The 16,434-nt window shown below is 38.0% G+C and overlaps 1 protein-coding gene across 1 annotated transcript in view; it reads right to left on the reverse strand.

The window, feature by feature from the left end:
- LOC145983661 (proton myo-inositol cotransporter-like) overlaps nucleotides 1-16,434 on the reverse strand; it is a 187,469-nt gene that overhangs the window by 73,006 nt on the left and 98,029 nt on the right. The window contains exon 6 of the mRNA XM_083116720.1: nucleotides 4,212-4,375. Within this exon, the coding sequence (XP_082972846.1) occupies nucleotides 4,212-4,375 (164 nt within the window). The remainder of the gene's footprint in view (nucleotides 1-4,211; nucleotides 4,376-16,434) is intronic.

Consider the following 16,434-nt stretch of genomic DNA (forward strand, 5'->3'; position numbering starts at 1 on the left):
AAGGATTGTATAATTGATGGTTTGTATAATTTAAATTGTAAAGTTTTCATAAACAAATTGGATATTTTCACTTCACCTCTTCCAAGCAGTAGATTGTTTATGTTTAAGGTAAAAGAATGTAAGACTGAAGTTATTGTATCCTCATCTTATTTACATAAAAAGTGTATTCTTACACCAGATTTTGCTGACACATCAGCATTTGTATGTATTCCATTTTGTAATAATAAGCTATTCTATTGAAATGACATTGTATGATGTTCTTTGACACTTGCATTGTCAACCTCATGCACCTTTTCCCCTTCAATAAATACAATAGCATGTTGCTACTTTTTTTGTAATGTATGAAGGTAATTTAAGTGTATGTGAAATTCATTTTGCTTTTTGGCTCCGCTAAGAAAGGTTTTACTTTTATAAAAGATAAATACATAAGTTTTCTATCATTCCTTGTATTTTTCTCCTGCAGTGTTTGAAAATGTCTTAATAACATAAATTTAATAAAATTTTATAGCTACAAGAAGTGATGCAATTATTTGTAAAATATTTCTTAATATTATAAACATAAACGTGCCAGAAGTATTAACATTCGCATATAGTTTGTTGGTTTTTGGATTGAGGGTTAATGGTTGGGAAGGTTTTTCCGCTGTAGTTAGCTCAAAGCTGGGAAATAGATTTGGTTGGGGGATTGTTGGCAAAGTTTTTCCATCGTAGTTGGGCCAACGTTGGGAAATAGATTTGGTTGGGGGATTGTTGAGAAAAATTTTCCATTGTAGTTGAACCAACGTTGGGAAATAGATTTGGTTGGGAGATTGTTGGCAATGTTATTCCATTGTAGTTGGGCCAACGTTTGCAAATAGTTGGTTGGGAGAATGATGGCAAGGCGGACATCACCAACAGTTCGCCAACCGTTGGCACAAAAAATCTATAACCATTTACCAACGTTGGCCCAACCTTTATGTGCTACATGGGTATGTTGTGATTCCATTAGTGTGCTCGAGAGTCTGGAATCACTCTCTTCCAGGCATCAGTGCAGAACATTCTTTGATGGTCTGTATCCTTCTCTTGCAGCTGAAGTCTACTTCTGCTGTGTCCAGATCATGCAGATGCAGACGGTGATGTGCTGGTCCACTTTCTGACAGTGAGAGACCTGCAGAATATTTTTGTTTCTTCCTTTCTTGACCACCAATGGTGATGGCATTCCTCATACTGTCTCTCCCATTTTAACTTACGAGGGCAATTCGGAAAAAAACCTCCGTTTGCGCATGCGCGAGAAATGTCCGGGAAGAGCGACGTCAGTCCTGTGGCAGTATGTGCAGTAGTCCAGTAGATAGTGAGCAGTGGAAGGAGAAGGTTGTGTTGCAATTCACTCGTCCGTTACAACAATTGAAAATGAACGTTCCAATAGCAAAGCCCGCCAAATGTGAAGTGCGTGCCGTAATTCGATTTCTGTGTGCGAAAAATCTTTCGGCGACTGCGATTCATCGCGAACTGTGTGATGTTTACGGACCAAACGTGATGAGTGACAGTGTCGTACGTGAATGGTGTCGCATGTTTAAAGATGGATGAACCGACGTGCACGATACGGCAAGAAGTGGGCGCCCATCTGTAGTCAGCAACGAACTCATGCAGGAAATTGACAAAACTGTCCGTGAAACCCGTCGGTTCACGATATCGGAACTTTCTCTGCACTTTCCCCAACTTTCTCGGACTGTTTTGTACGAGGTGGTGACAGAAAAGTTGGGGTACCACAAGTTCTGTGCTCGTTGGGTTCCAAAACTCCTTTCGGAGGAGCACAAAAAAAAAACAGAATGGACTCTGCTTTGGACTTTCTGTCGCGTTATGCCGAAGAAGGAGAACAATTCCTTAACAGAATTGTGACTGGCGATGAGACGGGTGTTGTACGTGAACTCTGAAACCAAACAGCAATCAATGGAGTGGGGACATACGCACTCACCAAAGAAACCCAAAAAGGCTCGGCGAACATTGTCTGCCAGAAAGGTTATGGCAACAGTCTTCTGGGATGTGAAAGGTGTACTGTTAGTGAAGTTCATGGAGCGTGGATCGACCATCACTTCAGAAGTCTACTGTGAAACATTACGACAACTCAGACGAGCCATCCAGAACAAGCGTCGGGGCATGCTGACTTCCGGTGGGGTGTTGGTTCACGATAACGCTCGCCCGCACACTGCTGGACGTACTCAAGAACTTTTGGAGCAGTTCCACTGGGATGTTTTTGGTCATCCTTCCTATAGCCCAGATTTGGCACCGAGCGACTACCACCTCTTCAGGCACATGAAACAGTGGCTTGCATCGCACCGCTTCGACAATGACAATGTGCTTCACGATGCTGTTAGCAGGTGGCTTCATTCCCAGGCGGCAGATTTTTTTGCAGAAGGAATTTCAAACCTTGTAAAACGTTATGACAAGTACCTTAATTTGAATGGTGATTATGTTGAAAAGTAATGTCATGTTCTAAGTTTCAAATGTATATAATACAAGTTCTGTATCTACGAATGTATGTCATTGATAACCAAACGGAGGTTTTTTTTTTCGGAATTGCCCTCGTAGCTTTGCATTGGACAGCCATCTCACACATTGTCATTTGCTGCAAGGTCTGGGTCCTTCACTGTATCATGTATGTAATGCCGTTTTAAGCGTTCAGCACATCCTTATTGATTGAGCTGATTTTAATATCCTCAGACAGAGTATTCATATTCCCAACTCCTTGTCATCCATGTTGGGAGATGAGATGATGACAAGGTTTCAACAAATGTCTTTGTCAAATGATTTTTTAGAAACACTGGCCTTTACACTGTCTCCTTATCTTTTTAGTGTGTTGTGTATGTCCCTTTACAACCTTGCACTTTTAACCTTTCTCACGGATGGCCAGAAATTTTAACTCATTCATTCATTGCAATTGTATTACACTATTATATTTTATTACGCTGTACACTGGAGCATGGAATTCCATAAAAATCAGTATTTACAGTATAAAAAGTTTTTGAGTATTGTCATCTATTTCACCAATTCATCATTTGCTGGTGTTACAATTCTTTTGGTTCTAGAGACTGCAATGATAGTAACACAAAATGAAATATTTTTTAGTTAAGGGGAGTTTTCCAGTATCTTGAGGCAGGTGCAAATAGCCAAGATTGCAGCTAGAAAAGCCCCTATGACTAACATAAAATAAAATTTCTCCATGTGTATTGAAATCTATCTGGTAACGTTGACATTTGTACTCATGTTGAACCGAAGCAACTGCAATGGGCCTTCAAATGACTTCTTAAGTCCCCTGCAACTGGCAGGTAGAAAAAACTGGTAGTGCACAAGGCCTGTAGATTCTCATTCAAGGAAGTTAATTTACACAAAGTCCAACATTTTGCTTGTTGTGCATGTTGCACATTGTATTAGGTGCAGCTTCTTGTAGATGGGTCTGCTTTGGTGTGGTATTGGTATCACCAAGAAATCCACAATTTGAATGAAACAGTTTAAGGCCATAGAACTCACAGGTAAGGTAAAAGGTAAAGTTCCCCATGCAAATAGCACCATGCCATGAAGGCACATTTAGGGGGATGGGGGGTAGGGTCCAACATATTCTCGATCTCAGCCATTTTGGAGGTGATGTGATCAGCTCACCACACTCTGGCTGCCTTTACTCCCCACCCCCCTTCAGATACCTATCGATTTGAGGGTGGGTGAAATTCCGACCTTAGATCACCCACCCCGGGAATCAAACCTGGGTCTCTCGCATGGAAGTCAGACACCATATCAACTAGACAAGTCACTGTCTTTTCAAAACTACAGTTACAGGCTTTGTTTTCTTGTACACATGTTGGCAGTGGATTTCTTTCTAGTAAAATCTGACGTTACTTATGGGACACCTACCCCCTCCCCCCTTTTTTCTCCAAAAGTACCTACAGATTCATTTAAAGTCGAACAATATCAGATCTTACTGTCCAGTTAATTTAATGTCAGTTCAACACAGAAGATACTATTGACACATTGACTTCAATGGTCTGTTTATCTTGAAAAATATAAAATGTGTTTAATGATAATGATAAACTTGTGAAGGCACTGGTAATTCCAAACAGAGGAGGATTTGAAGCAGACATGGTAGAAGGTACGCAAAAGTGATTGAAAATTATTGGAGCATTCTGAGCCTATCATTTTGAGACTGAAAACATTCTAATAAAACAACAATAAAAATATCTTACCTCCTAATGATCCTAATGTAAGAGATCTTCTTCCAACTCTCTCTACTAGGTATAAACCAATGAATGTACACAGGAAGTTTACAGATGCTGTTACTGCTGCTAACCAGATAGCTAGTGAAATATCACTTACACCAGTCATCTGAATAATACTTGCACTATAATACCTGCAATACAAATAAATACACATGTTAATTTCCTTTCCTTTAGATATTACTATTCTACAATTATGTAACAAGTACATGTTCCTCACCATCTAGTCGTGAGCTCGGTGGCCGAGTACATTAAGTGGTTGACTTTCAATGTAACCACCAAAGTTACCAAGTTTGAGTCCCACCCTGAAAAATAGTGTCCTTTGTGAAAGTTTTTATTCGATTTCAACCAACCACCATTCATCCCCATTGGTGTGATTACCCAAAAAAATAGCACAATGGTGATACTAAATAATAAGAATACTAATACTTAGGGGCATGCATATTTTGTTTTTGATGAAAATACAAAATGTGAAATGTAACACATTGTTATGTTAATTTTTCATGTTTTTGAAATTTTTGAGGTGCATTTTGCCACCATGCTTCGTCACGAAATGATACAAAATGAACTGCAAAATGTGAAATAATCTCTTAAACATGAAATTTAGGGTTTAGTTACAGACACGACAACTTCTGAGGTCTGAATTATCCTGTGAGTTATGTCAATCATGGAAAATGATTAATACGACTGTAAATATTTGAGAAGCAAAAATGGACTCATTTACATAAGAATAATCTTAATATACTCTGATAACTGTATAAATGTGCTATTAGAAGTGAAATGTTAATTTTGTGTAGTAAGTATAGTTTTTAAATCAAACTTTGTAGGACCTATTGGAAATAGACACCGGTGATTTCGATATAGATAGAGCTCACAGGCTAGGGACTGGGTCTAAGAGACCAATAATAGTTAAATTTTCTAACTATAAACTCAAGCAGTTGATTCTTGCAAGGGCTCGCTTATTTAGAGGAACAGGAATTAGTGTGCATGAGGACTTTTCAAGGGGCGTGTGCGAAACCCGGAGGGAATTGGCGAACTATTTGCAACAGGCAAGAGAACAGAACCTATATGCAGTCATGAGGTTTGATAAGTTGGTGATAGAAGGCAGATCGTACACTTTAAGTTATTTGAGTGAAAATGGACTTCCGTGTGCAGCGAGTGACGTAATAAGTGTTGCCAATTCTCAAACTTCAAATCATTTAGTTAATGACAAGTGTGTCGTCTCTCCTAGTGCCGGTCGAGAAACTGAACATCTCCGCACCCAGCCCCTTCTCCCCGTTGAATCACATACAGAATCATCATCATCATCACAGAACTTTGCTGATCAGCATCCACCCCCTTCCCCCCAAAAAGCTCAAACCAAGAATAGGAAATCATACAGTGAAGCAACAAGGAAACTAGACGCACCACAATCAGCGATGCAGAACGGCGCCCGCAGGTATGCAGCAGGAATCGAGGACAGAAGAGTGTTCAATCCTCCCCCTCCCTCGATGAGTCACAATAACTTACCCCCGAGGCACAATAGAAGATTTCCCTCCACGTACCAGGCTAGAGGTCAGCAAACCCGGTGACAAAAGAGATCTCACCAAAAATAACGGCCAAGTAAGTACAGGCAACTCCAAATGTATTTCAGAAGAACTTGACACTTCGTTGTTTCAATTATGTTACCAAAATGTTAGGGGTCTCCGAACCAAAACAAGAGAATTTTACACGAATGTCCTTTGTAATAACTTTAGTGCAATAATGATAACTGAAAGTTGGTTAGCAGATTCCCACGAGAATAGTGAACTTTTCGATGAAAGATATGTTGTATATAGGGGGGACCGAAGCAAAAAAGTGTCTGGTAATACAATGGGTGGTGGTGTAATCATTGCAGTGAAATCAAACGTTAAGAGTGCATAAATAGATTCGCCGTGTTTACATCCGAATATAGACTGCATTTTGATTAAACTATGGTTAAATGGACTAGGAACTGTATATATTTGCATTGTGTACATAGCACCTGGTAGTAACAAAGACACACACACTTTATTCTTTAGGTTCATAGAAAAGCACTGTCAACCTGGTGACGCTAAACTACTGATAGGTGGGGACTTTAATCTGACAGATATAACTGGTAGCAATTACAATCTAACTAGTTCATCAGCAACAACGTATTTCGATTTAAACAACTTTATTAATGTATATCAACTAAAAAGCTTGAACGACATTAAAAATAGCAATGGGAAAACACTCGATTTGTTTTTGATAAATGGGCGGGGAATAACAGTAACACGAAACACACAGCCGCTAGTTCCCGAAGACACACATCATCCCTCGTTGCTAGTAGATATTAATTATGTCAAAGAAACCCGCGACAAAACTTGTCATAAGCTACAGTACAACTTTAGTAAAGCCGACTTTCCATCCATCTATCACAAGCTGCTTAACACGAACTGGGATGTATTGAAAACAAAGAATGACGTTGATCAAGCTACAGACGTGTTTTATGAAATTATATATAAAATATTCGATGACTGTATCCCCTTAAAGAAAAGCAGCAAAAGACAGTACCCATGTTGGTTTACGAGCAGCATTATTAAAAATATAAATAGGAAACATTATCACCACAAGAAGTGGAAAAAACAGGTGGGAGACTTTCGATACCACTACAATAAATTTAGCGAATTTCGAACAATAGTTAGTAAGGAAATTAATGATGCATACAACAGTTATGTTGCCAATTCGGAAATAAATATTGCAAAAGATAGCACCCAGTTTTGGTCGTTTGTTACAAATAAACGCAGGAAAAGTAACAAAGATCCTGTACTGTTCCAAGATAAAGTGTTGTCAGACCGACTATCAGTAGTCGAAGCTTTTGCACAGCATTTTCAGTCGGTGTATAAAAAAGATCCCCCTAGATATGACATGAAAGTATTGCCTAACCATAAACAATATGAAACTTTGGATAATCTTAATATTACAGAGATACGAATTGAGGACGTAGAAAAAGCAATTAAAAACTTAAAACCTAAGAAATCAGCTGGACCGGACAAGATACCGCCCTATGTAGTCAAAGGTTGCAGTAATATATTGAAATACCCGTTATATCTCATTTTCAATTTAATTCTTGCAAAACACAAATTTCCTGAAAAATGGAAAGCCACGGCAATTTGTCCACTTCCCAAAAGTAATAACACTAATGACGTACAAAACTACCGACCAATAAGTATATTATCAGCCCCAGCAAAAATATTCGAAAAAATCATGCACCGTTACATATTTACCCACCTAAAACCTGTAATATCATCGTTTCAGCATGGCTTTGTACCACGTAGATCGGTGTTGACCAATCTCTCCGATATTACCAATTTTATTAGTTCAACATTGGACGAAGGAGGTCAGGTTGACGTAATATATACCGACTTTTGCAAAGCGTTCGACTTGGTTAACCACGATATTCTATTAAGTAAATTAGCATGCTTCAATATTTCTGAACCACTGCGTCAACTGTTCGCTTCCTATTTGCAGAACCGTAAGCAGTACGTAACGTATAAAGGACACACATCCGACGAGATAAGAGTCACCTCAGGAGTACCTCAGGGGTCTAACCTTGGGCCACTTCTTTTCACATTACTTATTAATGATTTGCCGGATTCATTTGAAAACTCACACAAATTGCTGTTTGCAGATGACCTGAAATTTTACAGGAAAATAAGCAAACAAGATGACAGTGTGCAACTTCAAAATGATGTTACAAAGTTAGAAACGTGGACAAAAATCAATGATTTAACACTAAATATCAGTAAATGTCATTATGAAACATATACTCGAAAGAAAAACCCAGTTGAATTTCAGTATCAAATATGCAACAATACTCTAGGAAGAAATTTTACAGTCAAAGATTTAGGGGTTATTTTTGATTCAAATCTTACTTTTAATAAACACGTAGAACAAATAATTAGTGAAGCGTTCAAGAATCTTGGGTTTATTCTTAGAATGGGGAGGGATTTCAAGAGTATAGAGACACTAAAAGTTTTGTATTATTCATATGTAAGACCCAAACTCGAATATGCATCTGTTATATGGAATACAGACACAGCAAAGTACAGTGTAGCAATTGAAAGAGTCCAATCGAGATTTCTTAGATTTTTAAAATACAAATTTCAAAAAGTTTACCCCACATTTGAACACTACGACAACCTAATACAGGGTTTTCGTAAATGATTGTCGGGGTTACAAACAAGCACTGTACTTTACGTAATAAAGGTAGACACATGCAATTTTTTGCAAAATGTTAGAAAACTCACCAAGTTTTTATGACAAAGTCACAAATGTTCCATGTGCTCGCCTCGCGATATCCTGCAGATATCTAAGCGATAGTTCATTTCCTGTCACGCTCGGGATAGCATATCACGTGTAACACTGTTGATGGAATTCGTTATGCGTGTTTTCAGTTCCTCGATGGTAATGGAGGATAGTAAACGGTATCCTTTACGTATCTCCAGAGAAAAAAATCGCAAGGAGAAAGGTCAGGGGAACGAGGCGGCCATGATAAAAGGTTTTCATCGTCATCACTCCCGTGCCCAATCCAACGTTTTGGTAATTTTCTGTTGAGCAATGATCGCACTTCACAGTGGAAATGAGGTGGGGCTCCATCCAATTGAATGATGAAGGTGTTAGAATCTTCTTCCACTTGAGGAAATAGCCACTCATTCAACATATCCAGGAATGGCAATCCTGTAACTGTTTTCTCCATGAAGAAGAATGGACCGTACACCTTTTCTCGTGACACAGCACAAAAAAACATTCACTTTAGGCGAGTCCCGAACCAATTCAACAAACTGATGAGGATTTTCCGTTTCCCATATGCGCACATTGTGTGTGTTTACTTTTCCACTTAGGTGGAATGTCGCCTCGTCAGTGGAAACGAAATTCTCGATGAAATTGTCATCGTCAGTCATGAGATTTTGCATATCGCTGGCGAACGTTTCCCGTACACGACGGTCGTTAAGTGTTAGCTTTTGATGCAGACTTAGGCGGTATGGTTTCATGTTGAGCCGTTTTCGTAGAACACTCCATAATGTTGTCTTCGGTATGTTTAGTTCCTTGGATCCAGCAGGAATCGATTTCTTCAGGCTCCGTAGATAGGTTTCACGAACTCGCTCCACATCATGTTCCGGCACTGATGGTCGACCACTGCTTTTGTTTTTGCAAATGCAACCTTTTTCCTTGAACTGCGCATACCACCTTCTAATCGAATTGTCTGATGGTGCATCTTTCCGATATCGCGCACGAAAATGTCGCTGCACAACTGTAACGGACCTCGTTGCGTGATATTCAAGGACACAGAACGCCTTCTCACTAGCAATATCCGCCATTTTGGAAAACTGCCGCCTAGCGGCAGAATCTGGAAACAGAGGTCTATGAAACAAATAAGGAACAAAACTTGTTGAGTTTCTCAAGAATATCGTGCATTTGTGTTCACCGTGTCATTCACCCAAATCGGTTACAACAATGAGGAAACCCCGACAATCATTTACGAAAACCCAGTATATGAATGTCGGTTTACAAAGCTGTGTCACAGAAGAAGGTTACATGAAATAGTATTCTTGTGGAAATTGTTAAATCACGAAATAGATGCTGAACATCTACTCTGCCAGATTAATTTTCGAATCCCGTCGTCGAAAACTAGACTAAAGAATGAAGTTTTTCTTATAAAAAAGGCTAGATCCGTAATTAAAAAGAAATCTCCATTGTGGAGAATGTGCACCAGTTACAATAACTTGCTAATCAAGAATAACACCATTGACATCTTTTCTATGAACCTAAGGGACTTCAGTAAAGCCACTATTAACACAATGGCCTAAGCTTAAACACATAAGTTCGTATTTAAATTGTGTGATAAAGTGTATATATATATAAAAATATTTTAAATATTTTATATATATATATATATATATATATATATATATATATATGTATATGTATGTGTGTGTGTGTATATATATGTATGTCTATATGTATATATATATATATATATATATATATAATTTCTATCTCTATATTATAGAAATATATGTAATTGTAATGACTATGTATCCTTCATATGGGCTCTGTAATTAGGTATGTACCTGTTGAGTTCAATAAATAAATAAATAAATTATTCACAATTCCAGCACTGAGATGCCATTTTATATACTGCTTTTTGATCCCAAAATAGGCCAAGTTCTTGTACCAAAATCTTGATCTTTTATTCACCATAAATGTGTGGCTCTACTAATACAAATAACCATCCACAGGGCGGTTACTCTAGGACCATGATAAAATTCAAGTATAATTCCCACTTTTCAAGGCAAATTTTCAAAAAATTCAAAGCCACAAGCAGATATTTTCTCTATTTCAACCTTGCGTATTACTGCTCCTCAACACCCACACACATGCACCAGAGGCACAACCACAAACCTTTGTCTGAAGGGGGGGGGGGATAAACGTACCAATAATAATAATAATGACATTATTAGGACTATTATTAGTAGAAGTAGTGGTAGTGTCAAAGACATTATCATCCTTGTAAATTACACAAAAAGGGGGTAGAAGTTTGTGTTAAAGCATTTGTGTTGGAACAAATTATTCTAAACATTAAAAAAAAAAAGTTCAATTTCACATTAATTATTAATGGAAAAGAAGTACACAAACTGTATTCTTGAATGGCAGAAATACATTCCAAATATTATTATTTTTATACCTATAACATGTATAACTTTCATGTACAACATATGTTTTACACATATTCAAAATTGAGTGATGTAAAATAAGAAAATACATGCGCCAACACTAAATTGTGTGCATATTCAAAGTTTCTTTCATACATACAGGGCAGCGCGGGCAAAGTGGCCATATGAGTTTTTTTGCTAGCACTTACCCTACACAGGAGCTGGGCGAAACAGTCGCCATGGATGCTGTCAGTGTTGTCTGTGACTTTGAAGTGGGAGGCTGCACTATTGTAGATGTGAACTCATTTTATTGTTTTTTCGCAAGTCTGATTATAGCTAAGTGGTACAAATTGTTGATTATAGCTAAATAATAGTAAGTGTTATAATTATATGCTTTTGTGCTGTTTGATCAGCGTGAAATAACCTTTTAAATTATGTGTGTTTGAAAATGCTAAGTCATGTAGGTTAGATGTTGGACCACAGTTTTTGTAATGGTGTCATTCTTGGCAAAGTGCCCATGAAACAGACCAGGCAAAGTGACCATGAATCAGACAGACTCAAAAGGCAATGAAGGATGGATTAGATGTTTAAAATGTAAGAAGTGGGCACATGAAGAGTGCGCCGGTTGTGACGAAGATGATGATGAGTTTGAGTGCGAATTTTGCAAATAGGCCTAAGCCTAATCCTTTATTGATAGACTATTGATTAGTAATTACTACTTACTTTATCTTGTAAAGATTTCATACTGAAGTTAATACTTAAAAAACATAATACTAATTCTTAATGTGTATTACTTCAGCTTGTGTTGATTAAATACACACTCTGAATCAATGTGATTTGTTCATTTACCTATACAGGTAAAATGGGAAAGGGCTGGCCACTTTACCCAACGTAGGCAGACAAAGTGGCCACTTCGTACTTTTTTTAAAAAAAGTAATGTGTACATTTCTAAACAACAAGAATTAAAAAATAAAACAGAAATTGGAAGTAAAGTTATTATACTTACTATTGGTCTATGTTTCTATAACTTTGCTCATTAAAAAGGTATGATAAGAATTCATCAAACCTTAGAGTGGCCACTTTAACTTTCCTTCCCCTATATATAGGTGTATTATTTATATTCATTATGTAATCAATTAATCCACCTCATAACAAACCAACAGAAAAAAATTATATAAATTGTCTCTCAAATGTGCACGCTTCTCTTCCTTCCAATAATTGTTGATGCATTTAAGACAAAATCCATTAAGGGAAGTCTTATTTCTCCCTCTGGTAATTTACATTGTGTTACAGAAAAAAAGCATATTGCGAGTGAAGCAAACAAGAAAATGTTTAATCCATTTTTTTTTGCAAACTAAGAACAATATTGATTTAATAGGATGCAAATAATTTCACGAGGTGCCATGGTATTCTCTGTTTTACAACTTTTAGTTCGGCGGCCAGGGCTGACTCCCGCCACTCCCTAAATATGGCTCTCAACTTGACGAGACTAAGAAAAGCAGGTATTGCAAACGAAGCAAGCGAGAAAATTTTATGAAATTTATTTTTATTTGCAAAAAATTTGAAATCGAGGGGGATAATTGTCCCTCTGTGCCCTCTGCAGGTGCCCTTGGCCATCAATGTTTGCCCCCTTTCTCTCCTTAGAATTGATTTCCATTCAAAGTTGGGGGAGGGGTGCAATGCCCCCTGCCCCACTGTGGTTGCACCACTGGTATGCACACACAAATATAGTAACAATATGGAGCGTCTGTATGATTCTAACGTATCCAAAATTTTAATTTAATTTAATTTAAAACGGTATATTTAAAACATATAATTTGAGGTCCTTAGTTTACATTTGCCATTTCTCATACTCAGACTCGAAATACATCTACAAACACAAGTCTCAAATGTTATGGTATATATTCTAACCTGCGAAAAATTGTTAATTGTGTAAGAATTTCAAACTCATATCTACCTAATCATCCTCAAGATATCTTATCTTTGAATAATCTTCCGTCTGTCAGATTGCTCTACAAAGGACAGTAACAAAGTAAACAGATCGAGAGACTTCTGTTTTATTTTTCACACAACATTATTTTCCTTTCTCGATAAAAATTAAAATTCAACTGTGAAAATCTCGCCTAAGGGCATTCATCAATATGTATAAATTCAATAGGATTTGGATTAATAAAAGTTACAATTTTTCACGTCTACGGGGAAAAATTCAAGCAGAATTCACGCATAATTCCTGTAGCCAATAATTCACACAAAATTCCCAGAATTCAAGGAATTCCCGGTGAGTAGCCACCTTGATCCAGTAAAACAACTTTCATTGATTGATTGATTGATTGATTGATTTGCTTTATTTTACTTCGCTTCTTGTATCACTTTTGGCTAATTTGCGAAGATGGGAATGAGTGATGATATGATGAAATTGATAAATGGACACTCACAAACATCCATGCCCAGGCCAGGATTCAAACCCGGGACCCCTGGCATCATAGCACGATTTGCTAACCACTCCGCCATGGGGGCCAGAAAAACAACTGGCATGAATGTGCTATTAATGCATAATTTGATTCTTTGTCTGAAAGAAATTCAACTAGCAAGTCATACACAACATGAAAATACATAAGCCATAGTGGTAATAAGGTCCCTGCACCCCAAGGTGCAAGGGGGGGGGGGATAAAGGGAGCCCTGAAACTGTTGGCTTCATTAAGAACTTCTGTTCTAATGAACTTTCAAGCAGCAGTTGGAAAAACAAGTCGCACACAATCTCTCTTTATCAGAGTGCACCTCTTTTATTTCCTTGGCACTACATTGTGTCTGCTCACCCTTTAACCCTGTAGAGGTTCAGGCCTAGTCAACATTTGATATACATCAATTACATTGTGCAGCATTGAAAAGAACTTTACATGCATGTTTGTTCAAGTAAGTGATCCAGCAAAATACAGCTATGATCCATGGAAACTGACCCAATAAGAAGGCCATATATTTTGTTGTAGAATTTTTCCTAGATTGTCCACCACATCAAGGTTTGAGCGAAATGGTGAAAGCCAGCCCACTTTAACTACATCCACAGCATTTTGGAAGCTAGGTGCAGATACGTCACTCTCACATAGTGCACAATGAGTTTGAGTAGTTTTGTGAACAGAGAATCACCACCAGCTTGGCAGTCCTTTGCCACTGCTCATCTATATGTATTCATTCTGTTTATTTAATGGCTTTAACACTAGAATGACGGGAGCGGTCATTTTGACCGTTTTCAATTTTATTTTTTTTCACGTTCTTTTACTTTTTGCGCAAAAATTCTCAATGTACTTCACTTTTCATAATTTTATAACTCCTTTTGATGGATGTAAGCAGTTTAAAAAAAAATCCAAGATATGGGCTATATGAGTACATTACCTTAGAATGACGATGAACGGTCATTTTGACCGTCATAAGAAAATCATTGGAATGCCTGATTGTAGGCTTGTGTTATTGTTATTTTTATTGTTCGAAAGCTAACTTCTCTTTCTTTATATGTTTGTACACGTGCAACGATTGTTACTTCATTGTTGGTCGTGGGTTCCTTTTACTAGTAATACAGGTGTTTTGATTTGAGCTAGCAAATTGCTTTGTTCTTCGATCTTACATTCATCAGTGAGTACTTGACTTGAGAAGATGTTGTGTAAGCGTGGGTTGTCTTCGCAGCAAATTAGAAGCTTTCTTGAGCTATCTGAGGAAGAAGGGTGTTACTCAAGTCAAGATTCTGGAGGATCAGGTCCAGAAACACTACCCTATACTCTATCATTATCTTCGGATGAGGATGCAGTGATGTGTTACTGAGAAGATGACATGTCCATTCAAACAGTTGCAACAACGTCTTCGCACAGCAGAGAAGAGGCAGGAGGAGATGCTGGGGTTAGTGAAATAGAGGTTTGGTTGGGAAGAGACAGTTCTGTTTGGGAGATAGTCAGGGGTCATATTCCGGTGACAGGCAGGAAAGCTGCAGTGAATGTACTGAAAGAACATGGTGGACCTACAAGCTAAGCCAAACGACGTATTTGTGCAGGTGCTTCAAGTGCTTTTCGCCTTCTGTTTGATGAATTCACGTTATGCTTAATCCGAAAATGCACAGAAATAGAGGCAAGACGTCAGCTTGGAACACAGGAATGGCGCCTAACATTGGAGGAACTGGAAGCTGCAATCTCTTTGATGTATGTAAGAGGTGTTTATTGTGCAAAAGGAATATCCGTCGAAGATGTGTGGTCTCAAAGTTGGGGAGTCAGCTTCTTCCAAGACACAATGCTAAGAGATCACTACAAGGAGATACTAAGATACTTGTGTTTCAATGAATAGTCATCTCGAAAGGAAAGAATCTTGACCGACAAATTTGCGCTTGTGTCAGAAGTTTGGAGAAAATTTATCAACAATTGTTTGAGTTGTTACAGACCAAGTGAAAACGTAACAATTGACGAACAGCTTTTACCCAGCAAAACGCGATGCCGCTTTACTCAATTTATGGGCAGTAAACCTGATAAATATGGATTAAAGTTTTGGGTTGCAGTTGATACTGAAACAAATTATGATTGTAGATCCTTTCCTTACCTTGGAAAAGAAGAGAATCGACCAGAAGGGCAGTCCCTTAGGGAATATGTTGTATTGCGGCTTGTGGAACCCTTCCTGAATCAAGGTAGCAATGTTACAATGGACAGTTTTTTTACAACACTCAAATTGGCCAAGGCACTAAAAGAAAAGAAAACTACCATTGTGGGCACGATGAACAAATCACGCAAAGAAGTTCCTGATGAAGCAAGGATGTCAAAAGAAGAGCTTTATTCCAGGGTTATTCTGTGTCACGAGGAGATCACGATGACTGTGTACCAAGGAAAGCATCCTAAAAATGTGATTGTTCTCAGTTCCTTGCACAGTCAGGTCGCCATTGAAGCTGATGGAAAAAAGAAACCTGAAACAATTAAATGCTATAATAAGACAAAATTTGGTGTTGATATTTTTGACCAGATGTCAAGGAAATACACAACAAAGTCACCCTGCAGATGTTGGCCTGTTCATGTTTTCTACACTTTGTTGGATATTGCAACTATCAACAGTCATATTTTGTACTGCAAAGTGACAGGGGAAAAGATGAAAAGAAAATAATTCATCAGGAAATTGGCTGAAGAGCTGCGACAGAACTTCCTGTGGCAAACCTCAAAGACAGAAAGAGGAATGAAGAGGGTGAGAGATGCATCAGACAAGGTGGATATTAAGAAAAGGAGGCAGTGCTAAATTGGAAGATGCAACCAAAACAAGACAAATATGAAGTGTGTGCGATGTAAGAAAGCTGTCTGCGGATCTTGTGTCGGCCAGAAGGACGTCTATTGCTACCAGTGTGTGTAGAGTGTGAAGATACTAAAAGGTAATGTAATATTATAGTACAACAAAATACATGTATTTCAACATTTTGCAGCTGTTTACTTCAAAATTACATTAAAATCCTATGGCGGTCAAAATGACCGCCCTTCGTTGTT

Source organism: Lepisma saccharinum, chromosome 2, assembly GCF_977018435.1.
Source record: "Lepisma saccharinum chromosome 2, izLepSacc3.1, whole genome shotgun sequence".
NCBI lineage: Eukaryota > Metazoa > Arthropoda > Insecta > Zygentoma > Lepismatidae > Lepisma > Lepisma saccharinum.